Below are 19,125 nucleotides of genomic sequence, written 5' to 3'. Positions count from 1 at the left end.
TCTCCGTGGGTCATTGGCAGAAGGCTGTAGACTAGTGCTTCTCAACCTTGACAACTTGAAGAGGGGTGGACTTCAACTTTCAACCAGAATTCCCCCAGCCAACGAAGAAGCGGACACTTCTTCTAGTCGCCAAGGTTGGGAAACACTGATCGATAGACAGCTCCCCTTATCAACAGCAAGGATAGCTTTATCTTTAGCATATAACATCTGCTTACATAGCCCTACCAATTCCTTGTTCCTTCTGTATTGCCTCATATTAATCATATTTTGTGTTTTTCAGGAATTCTATCTCCTTTCCCATTTTATCTACAATCCAGTTTTTCCCCTTCCTTTTCAATCATGTCTGATTCTCAGAGACTATCTGGAAAAAATATCTGACCTTTCCTAGACAAGATTTTTCAGGAATGGTTCGCCATTGTCTCTTTCCTAGGGCTGAGAGAAAGGGACTGGCTCAAGGGCTTCACGACTAGAATTCATGGTCTCCCAGTTTCTAGGCTGGTGCCTTCACCACTATACCAAATGGTTGCTGTTATACATAGGTAAAACGGGGAGGGAAGATAGAAACTCCCATAACGACAACTTTTTGAGGTTATGCATGATCATAATCCATTCACATGGCAACTCTCTTAAATGTGCAAAACACTATGGACATTCTTTAAAGAAGCAATCAAAACAATTGTTTTCAAAGGCCTGATCTAGGTTGGCTTTCATCCTTTGTTAAGAGCAAGGGGCATCTGAAAGTACTCTTCAATGCAGGACATGCATAGCAAAATTTAGTTGATCAACTTTTTTTTTAGCCTGAACAATAAAATCCCCCCTTTTTCTTTTTCTTTCCTTCCTTCCTTCCTTCCTTCCTTCCTTCCTTCCTTCCTTCCTTCCTTCCTTCCTTCCTTCCTTCCTTCCTTCCTTCCTTCCTGCCTCCTCCTCTTTTTCTTCTTGTCTTCTTATATCCTCCCTCCCTCCTCCTCCTCTTTTTCTTCTTCTTTTCTTTCCTTCCTTCCTTCCTTCCTTCCTTCCTTCCTTCCTTCCTTCCTTCCTTCCTTCCTTCCTTCCTTCCTGCCTCCTCTTTTTCTTCTTGTCTTCTTCTATCCTCCCTCTCTCCTCCTCCTCTTTTTCTTCTTTTTCTTCTTCTTTTCTTTCTTTCTTTCTTTCCTTCCTTCTTTCCTTCCTTCCTTCCTTTCTTCCTTCCTGCCTCCTCCTCTTTTTCTTCTTGTCTTCTTCTATCCTCCCTCCCTCCTCCTCCTCTTTTTCTTCTTTCTTTCTTTCTTTCTTTCTTTCTTTCTTTCTTTCTTTCTTTCTTTCTTTCTTTCCTTCCTTCCTTCCTTCCTTCCTTCCTTCCTTCCTTCCTTCCTTCCTTCCTTCCTTCCTTCCTGGTTGTCTGAATGCACCCACACTTCTATTCCATGTTCCCATTGCACAATCTCTGGCTTGAATGACTTGTAAGCAGAAAGAGCAATGATCAGGGGATATAGACAAGGGAAACGGAGCACGTTTTTGAGCCTGGGTATTCACCGGAGTTTTCTTTGAAAACATCCTTGTCTCCATCCCCATCCCAGAGAAAGTGCCTTGTTCTTCCAAATGGAACAAACAACAAGGAAAATGGAACAAGGATCTGATTTCCAGAGATGATGAATGAGACGGTTGAAACCTCCAGTCCAGGCCCCTGTGCTCAAAAAATAAACAAATAAAAACAAAAACAAAACCATCTTCACAGATCGGTCAAGGTTGCATTTGGAAGGAACGACAAGATTCAGAGTCTCATGTGGGGTGGGAGCAAACGCTGTGCTAAACTTGAAATTTCACCATAGTGCAAATCGCGTAAGCAGAGCATGAACACGTGGGGCCGGGGGTAAGAAAAAAGAAACCTGGCATTTTCCACTAGGGAAGTGCGGTGGCACAGATACCGAGATGCACAACATCAGTTGGGAAGCAACGACTTACTGTGTGGGGGTGGGGTCAACTATTAGAAAGGACAGGAATTAAAAAGGGGGTGAAAATTAAGGACGGCTTCGTTAAAAAAAAGATTACAAAAAAGGGAAAGAAGGCAGTGACATGCTGAGTGGCCCCAGATCCTTTGCTTGCAAATATTCCCATTGGGTTCCATGGGATGCGTGGCCTAGCAGATAGGTTCAGGATCGCAGCCTTAATCTAACGATGCAAAAATACTGACGCACCAATACTTTTCAACAACAACAAAAGTGGGGAAGGGGAAAAAAAAAAGAGACAGAAAGGAAGTTGGCAGTCACGATGGTTCACTCATACTCAACAGACACACAGACACACCCGGATCAAGTCCCTACTGGCTGTGGAGGGTTAGGGAAGGGACCCAGGTTTTGATGGACGCATGAATGTTGAAGACACGTCAAGGTTTCCCTCCCCTTCTTCTCTTCCGCTTGGTTGTGTCTGTTCGCACGTAGGGTTCTTGGGGGCACCCGGAACCTGGCATTGGATGGCAGAAGGACGTGGGACAAGTAGAGATCTTCTGGGAAGTAAGACAAGGGACTAAAGACGGAAGATACTTTTTGGCAGGCGCTGGTTGTGGTGAGAAGAATGAGGGGTTAGATCACCACCTGCATCTGGTATCTCTAAGTGACACTTGTTGAAGTTCTGCAGGGAAGAAGAAGAAGCAGAGGATTTAATTGGATTTAAAGATTTAACAGGATCGCTGCAAACTTGCTTCAGACAATGGAAGAGGCCACCATACGAGAGTAGACTTACTATTATGTGAAATCTATGTGACAGAAGTCCCTTCTCCAAAAACTGTACAGCAGGAGTATCCAACCTTGGAAACTTGGAGACTTCTGGACTTTGAATCCCAGAATTCCCAAGCTAGTATGCTTGAAGCTGAAGTCTACTCATCTTAAAATTATTAAGGTTGGGAAATACTGATTTAAACAGACTAAGTAGACCTGGGGAGAACAACATGAATGTCCATGCTTCACTGGGGAATTCTGGGAGTTGAAGTCCACTCATCTTCAATTTGCCAGGGTTGGGAAACTCCAGTTTAAGCAAGACCCTCCACAATTCTGCCAAATGAAAGGAGAACAAATGAGGACTGGAGAACAAGAAGCACAGTGAAAGGAAGAGAAAAATATTTTCTACAAATGCTTTGTTGCAAATCAAGCGGAAGTCGAAAGATTCTCTTTATCCCCGAAGAAGTCAAAATATGTCTATCAAGCCTTACATTTTCAGGTTTCTAGCCTCCTTCTAAAATTTACTTGGAGTTTGTTGAATATAATCCATTCAACAAATGCTACAATCTCTACATTGATTCCCATTAGTGTCTAGCTAGCAGAATGATGTTTATCCTGTTCACACAATATGCTCATTGACATAAACCCTCAATTAGGCTGTTATGGAAATACAAACAGGGGTTATAGAGCTATTCTACTAATTTCCACCCGCGGGGGGTGGGTGGGTGGGTAGCTTTTAGCCAAGAACAGATATTAAACCAGTCATAGTGTGGGGAATCGAGTCTATCCATTGTTCAATTGTGCAACAGGCAAATTTGTTGAGATTAAAAAGTGGCACCATTCATAGAGGAATGGTACTAGAAAGTTCCTGGAAAAACAGAGGGGGACTTGGTGTTCCAAAATGGGGACTTTTTGACCTAGTTTATGGGACTGATTGATGTTGGAACCATATCAGGGTTAATGTCTTTGGGGTGAGTTAAACAGGTTGTGAGAATACTGCCGTATACTGAATTGTAATTCAACAAAGAGGACTGGATTCACACACCACACTAAACAACAAAGAAACCCAATCAAATGATGACATTCAACAATTTTAGCATATTGGCTGCTTAACCCAAACTGGTTAACCTTGTTGACTGAATATTACACCTATTCTGAACACTTTAGAAGTTTCTCCCAAGGCTTTGCCTGCCATTAAAATCTTCAATTCCCTTTTCTTTTGTGGGGAAAACCCAGAGGAGCAGCGAAAAGAATGGAAAATCCTTGGAGAACTGCCTACATGTATAGCCCAGTTCCAAACTAAATGTTCTGTGATGATTTTCTTTGAGGAGGGTGATTAAAAAAAAAAAGCAAAGTCCACCTTCTGAGCAACAAAATGTCATTCTTGATTTATTGATGGTCATGCTAAGTCAAGCGAATGCAGGAACTCGTTGGGGCTTTTGAGAGAGTGTGAGAGAGGGGGGAGGGAGGGAGGGAGGGAGGGGGAGAGGAAGAGGGAGAGGGAGGGAGGGAAGGAGGGAGGGAGGAAGGAAGGAAGGGTGAGAGAGGAAGGAAGAGGGAAAGCAAGAGAGAGAGGGAGGGAGGAGGAGAGAGAGAGGGAAGGAGGGAGAGAAAGAGAGAGAAGGAGGGAGAGAAAGAGAGAGAGAGAGAGGCCTATTTTGGGATAAAATATGGTAAAAATAATACAGGTTGGGGGGGTCAAGTTGGGGGAGGGGTGCAAGTTGGATCCTTAAATAGCTTATCAGGAGATCAATTTTGGAAGAAATCAAAAGTGGGGAGGTTGCTCTGTATAATGAGTGTGAATTGATATTCCTTTCCCTGCACCGGCAGTAGATACAGGAAAAATTAAATAAACTTGTATGCATTCCAGATTACAGATAATCCTCAATTAGCAACTGTAATTCAACCCAGAATTACAGCCGTAAGTCATTGCAGTTATAAGTCGAGGCACCACGTGACCAGATTCAAAGTTTTGATCATTTTTTAAACATAGCTAAAAGATAAAGGTTTCCCTCACACATACACCCTAGTCATTTCTGGCTCTAGGGGGCGCTGCTCATCTCTGTTACAAAGCTGAAGAGCCAGCGCTGTCCGAAGACGTCTCCATGGTCATGTGGCCGGCATGATTAAATGCCAAAGGCGCATGGAATGCTGTTCCCTTCCCACCAAAATGGTCCCTATTTTCCTACTTGCATTTTTACATGCTTTCGAACTGCTAGGTTGGCAGAAGCTGGGACAAGTAACAGGAGCTCACTCCGTTATGCAACGCTAGGGATTTGAACTGCTGAACTGCCGACCTTTCTGATCGACAAGCTCAGCGTCTTAGCTGCTGAGCCACCGTGTCCTTTTTAAAAAAAAAACCATAGCCATTGCAAATAGCACATAGACTTATATACCACTTATATGCTGCACACCAGTCCACTGTCTTCTCGGTCCATGGATCAGCACCAGTCCACATCATGCCAGAAACCGGGCTGTGCAAGCAAGTGAAGCCCCATCCGTGTACATGCAGGATGCAGGTGGCGTGTGAAACCACACTCCTATTGGTCCACAGAAAGGCCTCTCTCCATGGAATCAGTCCCTGGCCCCCAAAATGTCTTTACAGCACTCTTTACAGCACTCTCTAAGCAGTTTCTAGAGTCAGCCTATTGCCCCCAACAATTTTACCAACCAGGGAAGGAGGGAAGGCTGAGTCAGCCTCGAGCCCCATCAAGATCGAAGTCCAGACTGTGGGCAGAATTAGCCTGCAATACTGGCATTCTAACCACGGTGCCTCCAGGGCTCTAACATGGTTGTTAAGTGAATATGGCAGTCATTAAGTTAATCCATTTTTCCCAGTGAGCATGGTTGTTATTGTTTTGGCCAGAAACCAGCAATTAAATGACAGAAAGTGGCAAACCTCATCGCCAGTCGCAGTCATGCGAAATATTGGTTGGTAAGTTGTTTTGTCACACAGAGGATTAATTTTTCATGCTGAGTTTGTTATCTGCAGATGTCTTCCACCGGGTTTTGGTGCATTTGAGAACCCAACTGCTGTCATACATACAGACAGGATTTGCTATTCAATGTCCTTAGAAGAATGAAGTCGATAGACCATGTTGAACATCAATCATGGAGGTTCCAGGTGATTAGAAATCAGGATGATTCTCTCCTTCAGCATGGTCTTAAAACTTGCATTTAAAACTTGCAAGCTTGGAGGCTGAAAATTCAACCTATGAATGCTGTGAAGCCACCTTCTCCTAGGTAGCAAAATAGCACTTAAGAGTCTTAGCTGTAAGTCTTACATTTGGAAGGGGGCAAATTAATTGGGTCTGAACACCTCCTAACATTAACCAAGAAATGTTATTTTAGAAAGAAAGAAAGAAAAATAACCTAGCAAGAACTGTCTGAGTAGCAGAATGCCCAACATTATGCCATGTTTTGTATTGATTTTACCCCAAAAGGTAATCATGGCTACAAATAACCTGACACCATTTTATCTCTTCTACAATCTGCTGCATTGGTTATTTATGCTGAAATAAGACAGGAGTGCATCTAATGGGGTGTGCAAAGCCGTTTCTATTCAGCACTCATGTTTTAAAAACTTTAAATCAGATTTTGGGAGCTTCTGAAAGAAGTCTACAGAAATAACAGAGGGGGAGAGTTGTCTTGACTGTCCAAAGTCCAAACAAGTCCAAACCCATCACATGCTCATAAATATCTCCTCCAACAGAAACTATGTTGGCTTCCAGGTCACTATTTCAAAGATTCCTCCAAGCAGGTGATATTCAGAAGAGCTGAGCATCAACCAACCTATTATTTTGTGGACCCACCAATTGAAGTGAAAAAAAAAAACCTCCTCTAGAGGAATTCAAGAGACATTCCAATTTAGAATCCTTTCTGGAGAGTGTGAACCCGAGGCCAAACCCTTAAGCCTATATCTGCCATTTGCTAAGGGAACAGTCTGGCAAGATTCTTGTAATACAGGTGATTGACAATAAAATACAATCATACCTCACTACTCGACTGCTTTAAAACTTGTGGAATTTGGTTCTTGACCCAATCTGATGCAAACATTTTGTCCTGGTACTCATCGTTTGTTTGATACTCAACACATAAGCTAGAATCTGTCAGTGTTGGCTACCCCGTGACTGGCTACCCTTTCCAGCTGGGTCATGTTACAGGTCATATGGTTTGTTTGGTACTCATCATCCCTCCCAGAACCAATTAACAACAAGTACGGAGGCACCACTGTATCTACCTGGGCTTATTCCCAAGTGGTTCTGGTTGCTTGTGCATGATGCGGCTTCAACTGATAATCTACACTGGCTGGAGTTGAAATACAGGAGTTGGAATCAAATACTGCACTCCTGCAGAGTCTCAAGGGACGTGGTGGCTCAGTGGCTAAGATACTGAGCTTGTCGATCAGAAAGGTTGGCAGTTTGGTGGTTCGAATCCCCTAGCGCCACCTAACGGAGTGAGCTCCCATTCCTTGTCCCAGCTTCTGCCAACCTAGCAGTTCGAAAGCAGGTAAAAATGCAAGTAGAAAAATAGGGACCCCTTTGGTGGGAAGGGAACAACATTCTGTGCACCTTCGGTGTTTAGTCATGCCGGCCACGTGACCATGGAAACGTCTTCGGACAGCGCTGGCTCTTCGGCTTGGTACCAGAGATAAACACCGCCCTCTAGAGCCAGAAATGACTAGCACAGATGTGCTAGGGGAACCTTTACCTTACAGAGTCTCAAGTTGAGGAAATAAGCACCAAGGAGGTAAAACAGAGGAAGAAGGGGAGGAGATATTTCTTTGGAAGTGCAAGAGACCTGACCTTCTCTTTAACTGTGTTGACCATAACTAATTGGCCATCAAAGACAAGTGCAAAAACGAGTGTCTCTGATCATTTAAGTTCTCTGCTCCAAGCTGTAACCACTGGACTGGGAGTGCTTAGAATTAGTCTCAGTCTCTTGCCATCTGGTTTTTTTTTTTTCCATTTTCCCAATCCAGCCTGCTTGCTGAAGGGGACGCCAGTTCATGTCCAAGAAGTAGAGACAAGAAAGAAAAAAAGAGATGATTCTACATTTATTAATAATAACTGCCAACTGAAGTTCCAGTGGTCTCATTCACCAGCCAACAAAATTTGAACTTAACTTACAGGTAATGGGATAATTAAATTTAATGGGCACCAATCTCTCTTTTTCCCCTCATTTTCTTCCCTTATGATCTTTATTTCATATAAAGACCCAATTATCTCTTCTATTACTGTTTCAAATGGGATGTCAAAAGTTGTAGGTGTGTTCTTAGTGGATTGGTGGCTTTCATTTTAAAAGACCTTCTTATGTTAGGTCAGGGGTGTCAAACTCAAAGCCTGCAGGCTGTATCCAGCCCGTGGGGTGCTGAGATCTGGTCTGTGTGGCCGCCCTGGTAACAGCGAAGGACTGACCGGAGGTGCCAGCAAAAATGGAGCTCATATATTATAACCTCCTGCAGCCCTCTGCCAGCAAAAACGGAGCTCGGGCCACCATAGGCACCCCCAACACAAGTGACGCTGAGCTGGCCATGCCCACCCAGCCCCCCAAGATCAAACACAACCCTGATGTGGCCCTCAATGAAATCGAGTTTGACACCCCTGTGTCAATGAAATTGAGTTTGATGCATACCCTTTGCTCTCAAATAAGTACAAGAGAACCCCAAAATTCTTTGCAGAATTCTCTTCCCCCTTTCAAGGATAGAATTAGGACAGGGGTGGGCAATTATGGCCCCTTTGTGACCTGTGAACTTCAACTCCCAGAATTCCTGAGCTAACCATGCCGGCTGAGGAATTTGGGGAGTTGAAGTCCACAGTTGTCAAGGGGCTGCAGTTGCCCCTCCTTAACTTAAAAGCAAAATAAAAACTCTCAGAAAGAGAGTTAACAACCAGAGGATTGCAAATCCTTCCATTCTCCACCACTCAGCCAGGACAGAAGAAGCTTCTCGGATGAGAAGCAAAAGATCTTCTAGCAAGACAAGAAAGTCCAGTTGCCTTTTGAAAGAAAGCACCTTTGGGATAGAAGCAGCAAGAAAGAGAAAGAACACTTGTCAAATTTATTTGACTAAGAAATTTCAACATCAACAAAAACGCCAAGCATTAAAGCTAATTAAGGCTTAATAATACTTAATACTATTAACACTGTGAAACTAGTCTCTCCTTTTCACTGCCAGCAACAGCTGATAAGTCTGGATCAATTTGGAGCTTTGTTATCAGCTACAGAGGCCTTCCGGAAAGCCTTGCCAGCTGCAGAAGAAATGGGCTGCTAAGGCAGGTGTCGGGGCGTGTGAGGCCTGGCTACAACTGTCCAAAGGTAAGAAGTAGGGCAGGTCCACCCCTCCTCCATCCCCACAGTAGCTTAATTTTTACCGATGCACTCTGGAGTGAGTAGGGTCTTAATTGGGGCTTATATTGAGGGTAGAGCTTATATTGGGAGCATGTGTAAAACTCAAGCTAGGACTTGCTTTCAGGGTAGGTCATATTTTTGGGGAAACAGGATAAGAAACTAGTAATGCTGATGGCAAACCACAACAGGCAACTGGCATACACTTATGATGGTTGCAGTATCCCGGCATCTTGTGATCGCCATTTTGGAACCTTCCCAGCCAACATCCAACAAACACAATCAATGGGGGAAGCCTGATTCACCTAACAACCACAGGATTCATGTAGCAATTCCAATGATTCACTTAACAAACATGGCCCCCCAAAAAACACCTCATAAAATTGAGTTCAGCTCCCTGAACAGCCGGTTTGCTTACCAATGTCTGAATTGTGATTGTAAGTCAAGGATTACCTGTATAGCAAGGAGCTGTATGTGATTGGTTACCAGAGCAGGTCACCTGGTTTCTAGCCCAAGAGAATTTTGGGTTGTGGAGTTTTCTTTCTGGATCGATTTATCCAATGTCATCCATCGCTGAAGAGCAGGCTAGCATTGGATCCTACCCTTCCATAATCCCTTAACAAAAGCTTATTTTAACTAAAGTCACACTAAGGAAGTGATCAGCAAAGTACAGGTAATCCTCAACTTGCAGCAGTTCATTTAGCGGCTGTTCAAATTGACAATGGCACTGAGAAATGTGTCTTATGGGCATTTTTCACAGTTACGACCTTTGCAGAGTCCTCATGTTCACATGATCCAAAATTCAGACACTGGGCCACTGGTTCATATTTATGACTATTGCTGTGTCCCAAGTGTCAGCTTTGGAAGCCATATTTTACTTAGAAGCTTCGAGGCTGCCACATTTTAGTGCCTGGGAATTTGGGACCACATAGAGGTGGAAGTTTAGACTCAACAACATTCTTTCTTAGAAGTCAAGGACATGTTGCCCTGCACCTGGAGAGAAGTGTCTAGAGCAGGGGTCAGCAACCTTAAACACTCAAAGAGCCATTTGGACCTGTTTCCCACAGAAAAGAAAACACCAGGAGCCACAAAAACCCTTCCCGTGCCTGACTATTTCTTAAGCGGTCACAAAACTCGCATGTGTAGCTGAATTAAAGATTCTGTTTCCTTCTGAAACTTTTCTTTTCTTGGATTTATCCATGGTTAGCCTACTGGGGGTCAAAAAGCTCAATAAATCCCATGCTGGCAGGTGTCACACATTGGCAGTTGTGATGCATATTTTGAGAGACAGGCAGCCACAGCAGAGGGATGAAAGAGGCACATGTGGCTCCAGAGCCATGGGTTGCTGACTCCTGGTGTAGAGGAATGTCTCCAGTTGGGATGAATTTTGATTGGACCATGTGATGGACTGGTGGGTGCAGGGGAGCGATCTTTGAATTTCTATTGGGAAGAGAAAATCCAGAACTCTCAGATTCGGGTTTTTCCAAATGTGCCAATATGACAGCTCTAATAAAATGGAACGCTGAAAAAATGCTTGCCTCGGAGTTTATTGGGTTGGAGTTTGTTAGTTGGAACACTGACACCGAGGTCACAATGTGAAGTTAGAGGGGAATCCAGATTCATTTAATGACTGGGTTATTAACTGATCGACTGTGGTGGTTCACTTCACAGCCGAGGCAAGAAAAGTTGTACAACTTAACAAATGTCTCCCTGAACCACAGAATTTGGGGGCTCGATTGGGTTGTAAGTCGGGGACTTCCTGTATGCCTTCTCCAGCCATTCTCATCTTCTCCGAACATCTATCATGCTCTCCGCCACTCCTTCGGGTGTCTAAAATCTCTACAATTCACAAGGCTGAAAAACCCTCCAGGGAAAGGCAGGCAGGAGGAATAAATAAAAAGAAGAAGTAAAATCAAGTTTCTGCAAAATCGTGCCTCCGTTCAGAAATCTTGCTGCAACTAGATTACATTTTCAAAGTGTCATCTGACAGGCTTTATTTTCAGAGAAGCTGGGAGATTTTCTGGAATGAGGATTTGGCAGGATTAGCATCCTTTCGTGGATAATCATCATAATAAATCATCCCTCTCTGATGATGAAGAAGATGATAAACAACCGCAATCATTTTAAAAAAATAAAATAAGACCTCCCAAGATAGATTAAGAAGATCTTATCAACTTCATGAAGGACAAATTCCCAACGGAAGGGAAAAAAAATGCAGTGAGGATGGAGAAAGGATTAGGGCAGAGGTGGTATTCAGCAGGTTCTGACTGGTTTTGGAGAACCAGTAGCGGAAATTTTGAGTAGTTTAGAGAACCGGCCAATACAACCTTTGACTGGCCCCGCCAACCCCATCTCTTCCCTGCCTCCCATTGAGTCCCAGTTGATTGGCTGGGTCTTCTTTGGTTGTCCTGAACAGGTGAACAGAGCTGGAAAGCAGGTTAGTGGGGTGGGGAGGGAAGGGGGCTTTTGCAGTATCCTTCCCCTGCCACGCCCACCAAGCCATGCTCATAGAACCGGTAGTAAAAATTTTTGAATCCCACCACTGGATTGGAGGGGTACCAGGAAAGGAAGGCTCCCCTCCCCATTTGTAGAGAGTGTTCACTTCACTTAGGGAGGTGGGGACAATGCTAGTTGACAGAAGAAAGAAAGGCTGCATTGGGGCGTGGAGAATCCCAAAAGGGTATCTTCCGATGGGTGAACTCACCTCCAATGTTGGCCTTCTCAAAGTCCCCAGGGCCATTTGCTGGCTGGGGATTTCTGGGAGTTGGAGTCCATCTGTCTGAAAGCAGCCAATGCTGGGTTAGCCAAAGCCCTTTGTGGGAAGCACAAGAGAATTTGGGGTTCACCTAAGATCCACCAACCAGCTTGGCTTGGCACCTTCCAGATGTTTTAATTTATGTATTCATTCGTTAGGGTCGAGCATTTATCTCTTTGTCTTACTTAGTTTGCATTGTGGGTAGATTCTGTTAAAAACCTGTCTTTTTAATATTGTAAATCATTCAGGGTGATCTTGCAATAAGATGGGAGGTCAGTAAATTTAATAATACATCTTTAAAAAGTTGGGACAGCACATTTATTTGCTGCTACCTCTGGGAATTGTGCCCCCATTTCTCTTCCAAACCAGAATGTTTCTTTGAAGATAGTGCCCTATTAACCACCACACATTCTTCTCTGTGTGTGAAAATGTGTGTACGTGTGCCTGATTAATCTGCTTGATTAATCACGAGCACCTTTTCAATCACTCAAAAGGTCTTTTATAATTACCCGAGAAAATCAACCAAATTCTCCAGCTCGATTTGCAATGAACACAATACATTCCTTTGTCTTCCTTCGGACATTCTCCCGTTTCCCTGCTGTGGACTGACGGAGTGCCATCCATCTTGCTCATCTGAGTGAAAGGACATACATTCAAGATCTGGCTAAGTACCCCAGGTTTAAAGTGAGCTATGCAACCTCACTGCTCAGGAGAACATCAAAGCCCCTATAAGTTCCTGAGATGTCCTCATTCAGAGCTTGATGTCCTGCTAAGTGCAAGAAAAACCAAATATCTAGGTCTCCAAGTCATGTCGAAGCAGAATCTTGTGATGAGCTGGCACAAAGGCAACCCAGCCAGATAATAAGTATGGGTCCCTTTATTAGCTCCAACTTTGCCCTCAATGAGCTGATTACCTTCCGGTCTGGAGAAAAACTTTCCCAGAAACCTGCAACAGCCTTTGTCTGCAGATATCCCAATCCAAAATGGTGTAAACAAAAACCTTAAACTATAAATCCAACAAAGCAAGATAAGGTAATAAATTCCTCTGAATCCCTTCTCCCTTGTTCTACCTCTTCCCTGCTCTGCCTAGCCTGACTCTGCCCTTCCCCAGTTTCCTTTGCAGCCAACGGAGCCACTGTTCCCTTCCCACCAAAGTGGTCTCTATTTTTCTACTTGCATTTTTTACATGCTTTCGAACTGCCAGCTTGGCAGAAGCTGGGACAAGTCAAGGGAACTCACTCCATTACGTGGTGCTAGGGATTTGAACCGCCGAACTGCCAACCTTTCAGATCGACAAGTTCAACATCTTAGCCACTGAGCCACTTGCTGTTCTCCTTGTTTTTCCTCTTCTCCATTGTACAAATGAAGGCAAATTAGGTAAAGGTAATGGTTCCCCTCACACACACTTGCTAGTCATTTCTGGCTCCTCAGGCGCACGGAACGCTGTTACCTTCCCACCAAAGGGGTCCCTATTTTTCTACTTGCATTTTTTACATGCTTTTGAACTGCTAGGTTGGCAGAAGCTGGGACAAGTAACGGGAGCTCACTCCGTGTCATGGCGCTAGGGATTCGAACCGCCGAACTGCTGACCTTTCTGATCGACAAGCTTAGTGTCTTAGCCACTGAGCCACTTGCTGTCCTCTTCTTCTCCATTGTACAAATGAAAGCAAGTTACTACCTGCGTAAAGCAGAAAATAAATCTATGGTCTGCTCTTGCTTGCTTTGTGCTGACAATTCAAAGGTAATTTGAAACTATCAAATTACTAGGATCCTCCACATCCCTGGCAGGAAAAAGAAGGGATGGAGGAAGGGGACACCTCAAGAGACAAGAAGAACATCACCCAACATTGTGCTGTAGGGAAGGGAGGAGTTGTTGTACATACCTTGAGGACCGCATCCAAAGGGAGAAAGGCTGACAGTGTGATGTGCTAGCATACATTAGCCTGGATGGTTGCGTATTCAACCAGATCTCCACCAGCAGGAACGGAGGTTGTGTGACTCGCTGATGATGTTGTCAGAACGGAAGTGTCCAGCTCTGCGTATTGGATGTTGGAATCCTTGTTGTTGCCTGTGGTCTGAAGAACATGATGGATGGACAGGATGGAAGGAAGGAAGGAAGGAAGGAAGGAAGGAAGGAAGGAAGGAAGGAAGGAAGGAAGGAAGGAAGGAAGGAAGTGGAGAGAAGTGTGGTGTGAAGAGATGTGGAGGTGGAAGGACGTAGCCACACAAGACACCAGGGGATCATGCCAAGAGAAGGAGGAAAGGAAGACAGGAAAAGAAGACAGTCAATTGGGAGAATTAAGACAGAAAGGGAAGTGAAGAACGACAGTGAGAAAAAGATCAAAACAAAAGAAACATTGCTCCAAAGATTTGAACCTCCGAGAAGCACAATTAATGAGTCAGAATCTTTCTCATGTACAAGTGGCTTTGCAATCTTTTGGAAGTTGTTTTTGTCTGCTTTTCTGACTACCTGGAAACATTCATATGGGTGTTTGGCAGTCAAATCTTTTCTCAGCTGGCTTGCTTATTCCCAAGTCATCCAAGAGGGAAACACTAAAGCTCGATCGATCCATACCTGTGACAAAATCAAGGAGGAAACCGTAGCAAGAGAGCATGAAAGAAAGAACTCGGGAGATTTCAAACCCAGGCTATCCAGAAAACACCCATTTAGGAAAGAGAAAGGTAAAGGTGTCCCTGTCCAGTCATGTCTGACTTTAGGCCATGGGGCTCATCTCCGTTTCTAGATCAAAGGGAGTCAGCGTTGCCTGAGGACACTTCCGTGGTCATGTGGCCAGCATGGTTATATGCCAAAGGCACAGAGACTGATACCAAAGTGGTACCTATTTAACTACTCACATCTGCATGCTTTCGAACTGCTAGCTGGAGCTAGGAACGGGAGCTTATCCCATCATGTGGTGCTCAGTCTCAAACCTGGGCTGCCAGCTTAACATTGGACAAGCTCAGTGTCTTTAACTGCTGAGCCATCATGGCCCCCAAATTAGGGAAGAGCATAATGCTGAAAATACAGCATTTTCTGAGATCACTATGAAGAAAATAAGAAACTTTCCATGGCTGTCTTTCGCCAAACCAGATATTTCATACGGACCAGGAAAAGGAACTTTAGTCTGCATGCACCAACCACCACCCTCCAAAAAAAAAAACCCTTCATTTTTCTCCAACTTTCCCATGAAAAAACAGGTCTGGGTGATGTCAGCGTAGCTGCACGCTCTAAAAAAAAAAAAAACCTACCTTCTTATTTTGATTAAACCTTCTGCCTGCATCCTTTTTAACCCCTGGGTCCTTCCAAATCTTTCGGCTAGCAGAGATTATTTTGAAGGCACTTCGGCACAGAAGCCTCCCTCCCTTTCCAATGATTTGCAGCAACTGCCCAGCTGTGGGGAAGCCATTCAAAGAGATTTTGTGGCTTCACTTTGAAGCCTGTTGTGAGGTGGACTGATTTGGCCAGTAATTGCCTGCCTCCAAGTCCCCTATCCGAGCCCTGATTCCTTGTTACATGCCAAGGCTGAATGCTTTTCCTCCATGGCTTGATGAGCAAAGGAATGGTGTGAGATTTAGCTGAACGGTGTCACCATATATAAAAATTTTTGTCCTAATTCGTGACTGGCAGAAAAGTAATGAGGATTTCTTTTCCCCCTCCCACCTTGAGTTCCAGCACTGCTTCCAAATGATACAGGTGGCCCCAGTTTGGCCATATGCTTTGCTAGATCAAAGGCAAGGTAGAAATTCATCAGGTCGAGGTCTCGGTAACTGAGAAGAGCAGAGAAGTCAAGCTGTCTGGAGCAACAAGTAAAGGAAACAGAGGCTGAAGCCACAGAATCATAGAATCATAGAGCTGGAAGGGACCTTGGAGGTCTTCTAGTCCAGCCCCCTGCCCAGCGCATGAGTCCTTATTCCATCTTGGACAATTGGTTGGCCAATCTTTTCTTGAAAGCCACCAGTGATGGAGCATCTCTACAATTCTGGTAGAATAAATTAAACTAATTAAACAATGGAATAACTTGCCTTCAGAAGTTGTGGATGCTCCATCACTGAAGACTTCCAAAGAGAGACTGGAGAACTATTTGTCTGAAATGATATAGGGCCTCCTTCTTGAGCATGGGGTTGGACTAGAAGACCTTGAAGGTCCCTTCCAACTCTAGTATTATATGTTTTAAATCAACCCCCTCTTCCTTGTGATGGCCCTTCAAGTATTGGAAGATGCCACCAGGTCACCCTTTGTAAGGCTAAAGGCCATAATAAATAAATATCCTTCATATTTCCCATTAGTGATTTATTATCTCTGAATATACAGACTTTGCTTCAATATCGTGGCTAATGGTTATTAATAAACTCATTTGTCTCCAAAGCAAGCTTTAAGCCATCCAACTACTGGACATCACAACCCATACTCAGTTGAGGAGGGGAAGAATAAATGCATGAAGAAAGAGACAAAAAAAAAAACATAGAAAAGTCCACGCTGAATGTCCACCCTGAATTCCCTCTATTTTTTTTTTCAATCCAAGGGAGGAAAATGAGTTATGATTTTGCCAAGAAAGTCATTTAGAACATTTTCTTCCCCCTTTCTCTTTTATTGCAAGAATGTGCATCTTTCTGGAGCTTGTCTGCAATTCTTTTTTTTTAATTCTTTTTTTTTTTTGAAACCCTACATTGCTATCCTATCTTGCAGTGCAGTTGATTTAAATCATATACCTCCCGAGTTATCTGCATTACACTTTCAAGACTGAAAATGCTAGCAGATAAATGGAAATGTCCCCACTGGGGGGAATGAGGACTGAGTTGGTGGGCGGGTGGCTGTTTGAATTACACTGGAAGAGAGGGGAGGGGGTGTGGGAAAGGAAAGAGCCACAGGCAGGGATGGGCTGCTGTGGGTTCACAGGGGTTCAGGAGAGCCCCTAGCTAAGACTCTATGCAGTTCTGAGTACCCCCAAATCTTGGCTGGCCACGCCCACCCCTCCCCTCTCCTGTCCCCATGTGGCCCATTTTGGATCCCAGGTATGCACACGGTGTGCATGGAGGCTCAGGGAGGGCAAAAATGGGGTCTAGAAGACACCTTGTTGTTGGGGAAAGACTAATTAAGAATTGTGGCTACCTCTTCTTTTCCAGAATGACCTGGGAAATATGACCAAGGCAATATCTGGTTTGGAATGGACAAAGTTGATGTCGTAGTGTATCCCACCACGCTAGTCTTGGGGTAAGAATCCCTCTTTTCTCCACCTGCTGTTCTGACCCACACTTCCTGAGACCGTAATTAAGCACATGTTTAGTTAAAACAACTCTTATTTTATTTCAATGTTGGGAATTATGTTCATTCCTAGCCTGTAATGAGACCCAAACAGTCCCTCGAGATAAGCACCCACCTTTCTCTCCTTTGAATTGCTGCCAACAACTAAAGTGCTAAATGAACTATAAAAAAAACCCCAACGGAAGTACAAAATCTACACGGAGCTTCAAGGATTAATCCGAGCAGAGCAAACGACTTTGCTTCCTGCAAAGGTTTCATAATCTTGGACTGACTTTTATACCTTATGTGAGGGGCAGTCATCTCCCAGCCTTACTCCCGAGTTACCCCTTTTGTCTCAGTTGCTCTCACCTTCTAGCAGCTCTGTGCATATGTGCAATGGGAACAGGCTCCCCTGAGTCCTCTGCCTCGCTGATGCCAGACTCCAAAGGCTCCAAAGGCAGCACCCCACTCCCAGACGGTCCTGACCCCATCTCTGCATCAGACACAGGACCTTCATCCAAGTGCTCTCCAGACTCCCAGACTTGTCCCCTTTCTTCCCCACTGTCTGATTCCTCTGCCGTCTGCACAGGCTGCCGGTGAACCACAACACCTGCATCTTCTACATTCATCCTTATCTTCAGGAAAGATCTCACATCTCGGCCCCTAGACTCAACACAGCTTCTGCTGACTTACATGCTGAGCCTCCTCCTGCTTTTCCTGCCTCAATGTCACCATCTTGCCTGGGGCACAGATGCGTGCCAATCAAAACCTTCGGTCTCAACCCAACTGAGAGCCCAGGATCACTTTGGAAGATCATCAAAAGAGCTCAGCCGAAGTTCCTAAAGTTCTTTGATTATCTGCAAAGCCCTTATGCATGTGGCATTTTCCCTCAAATCCACAAAGGGTTGATCAGACATTCAGATGCACTGAGGGATTCTGGATGGAATATAAAGTATTTTAGAGGAACAGACCCATCTCATTTTAGAGGCTCAGAGCCGAACCACACCCATCTCGGTTCTGATTTGTTCTTACTTGAAGTTACCAACATTTTATTCACCTTGCCTTGTGGTGGTTGCTTACCTGGATCTGGATTCCTGCCTAGTTTTAAGCGAATGGCCTAGAAGGAAGACTGACATGGAGGGACATCAAGACTAAACTTGTCCTTACCAACTTGTCAGTGTTGGGAATGGACTCAGTAGCTGCCATGTCATAATAGGGTGGCTGGGATGATGTCTTCTGGACCTCTTCCTCTTGTTCCTTCATGTTATCCAGGTGCACAACCTGCAGTTGAGGCAGTAGGGAAGGTTCAAGAAGATCAGTCCTAGCCCAAGTGAAAAACCATTCTCCAAGATGGATTTGATGGAGAGACCATCACACTATATTTCTCAAAGGGAATTAAGTTGTTGCATTAACTGGTCGATGAGAATATTTAGAGCTTAGGGTTGAACTTGGTGCTGTCCTTGGTGCTGTCCGAGCCTGGATGTTTTCTTGCAGATGTTACATTCCCAAACTAGGTAACATCATCAATGCTAGAAGGGAGTAGGGTTTGCAGAGAGGAGGATGAGGATGGAGGGGGAGGGCAATGACTATGGGGTCCTGGTGCTTTCTGAGCTTTGTTGTTTTCTTACAGACATTTAATTACCAAACTAGGTAACGCCATCAGTCATTCCCTTTAGGAATCTCAATAGACATTTTGCTACCACCTTAGCGACCACCTATTCTTAACAGGAAAGTCTAAGAACTTTAGGGACCCTAGATGAACAGTGCGAGATAAGAAAGCTAAGTCTGAACTCATCTTTATGGAAGATGAGAAAATTGTTCCAGGTATTAGGATCAGATAAAATTCCATGCTTGAACCCATGCCTTTGCCTGCGGGAGTCCCCAGTTCAATTCTTCACAATTAAAAAGAGGAGAACTGTGGCTAACCAGGGAAGTTATTATTGATTTAAAGAGACAAATAGCCCAACTTGGTATCAGGAAACCTTCCCATAAATCTATTAAGTCACAGAAATAATAGTGAGGCTGAGGAGTAAATAATGGGGAAAATGGAGACTTGTTCATAATGAGAAAAGCATTTCACTCTTGTAATT

The 19,125-nt window shown here is 44.2% G+C and overlaps 1 protein-coding gene across 1 annotated transcript in view; it reads right to left on the bottom strand.

Moving 5' to 3' along the window:
• Positions 1-1,161: 1,161 nt before the first annotated feature.
• Positions 1,162-19,125, bottom strand: part of NECTIN1 (nectin cell adhesion molecule 1) — a 179,431-nt gene continuing 161,467 nt past the window's right edge. The window contains exons 8-10 of the mRNA XM_087939170.1: positions 18,203-18,316; positions 13,677-13,868; positions 1,162-2,607 (exon numbers count right to left, since the gene is read on the bottom strand). Of these exons, the coding sequence (XP_087795296.1) occupies positions 13,722-13,868; positions 18,203-18,316 (261 nt within the window). The 3' untranslated portion in view covers positions 1,162-2,607; positions 13,677-13,721. The remainder of the gene's footprint in view (positions 2,608-13,676; positions 13,869-18,202; positions 18,317-19,125) is intronic.

The sequence above is a fragment of the Pseudonaja textilis genome, chromosome 9 (genome assembly GCF_049901715.1).
Source record: "Pseudonaja textilis isolate UNSWEBS1 chromosome 9, rPseTex1.2, whole genome shotgun sequence".
NCBI lineage: Eukaryota > Metazoa > Chordata > Lepidosauria > Squamata > Elapidae > Pseudonaja > Pseudonaja textilis.
The sequence above is the reverse complement of the archived record's forward strand: the minus strand, read 5'-3'. Positions and strand labels throughout refer to the sequence as shown.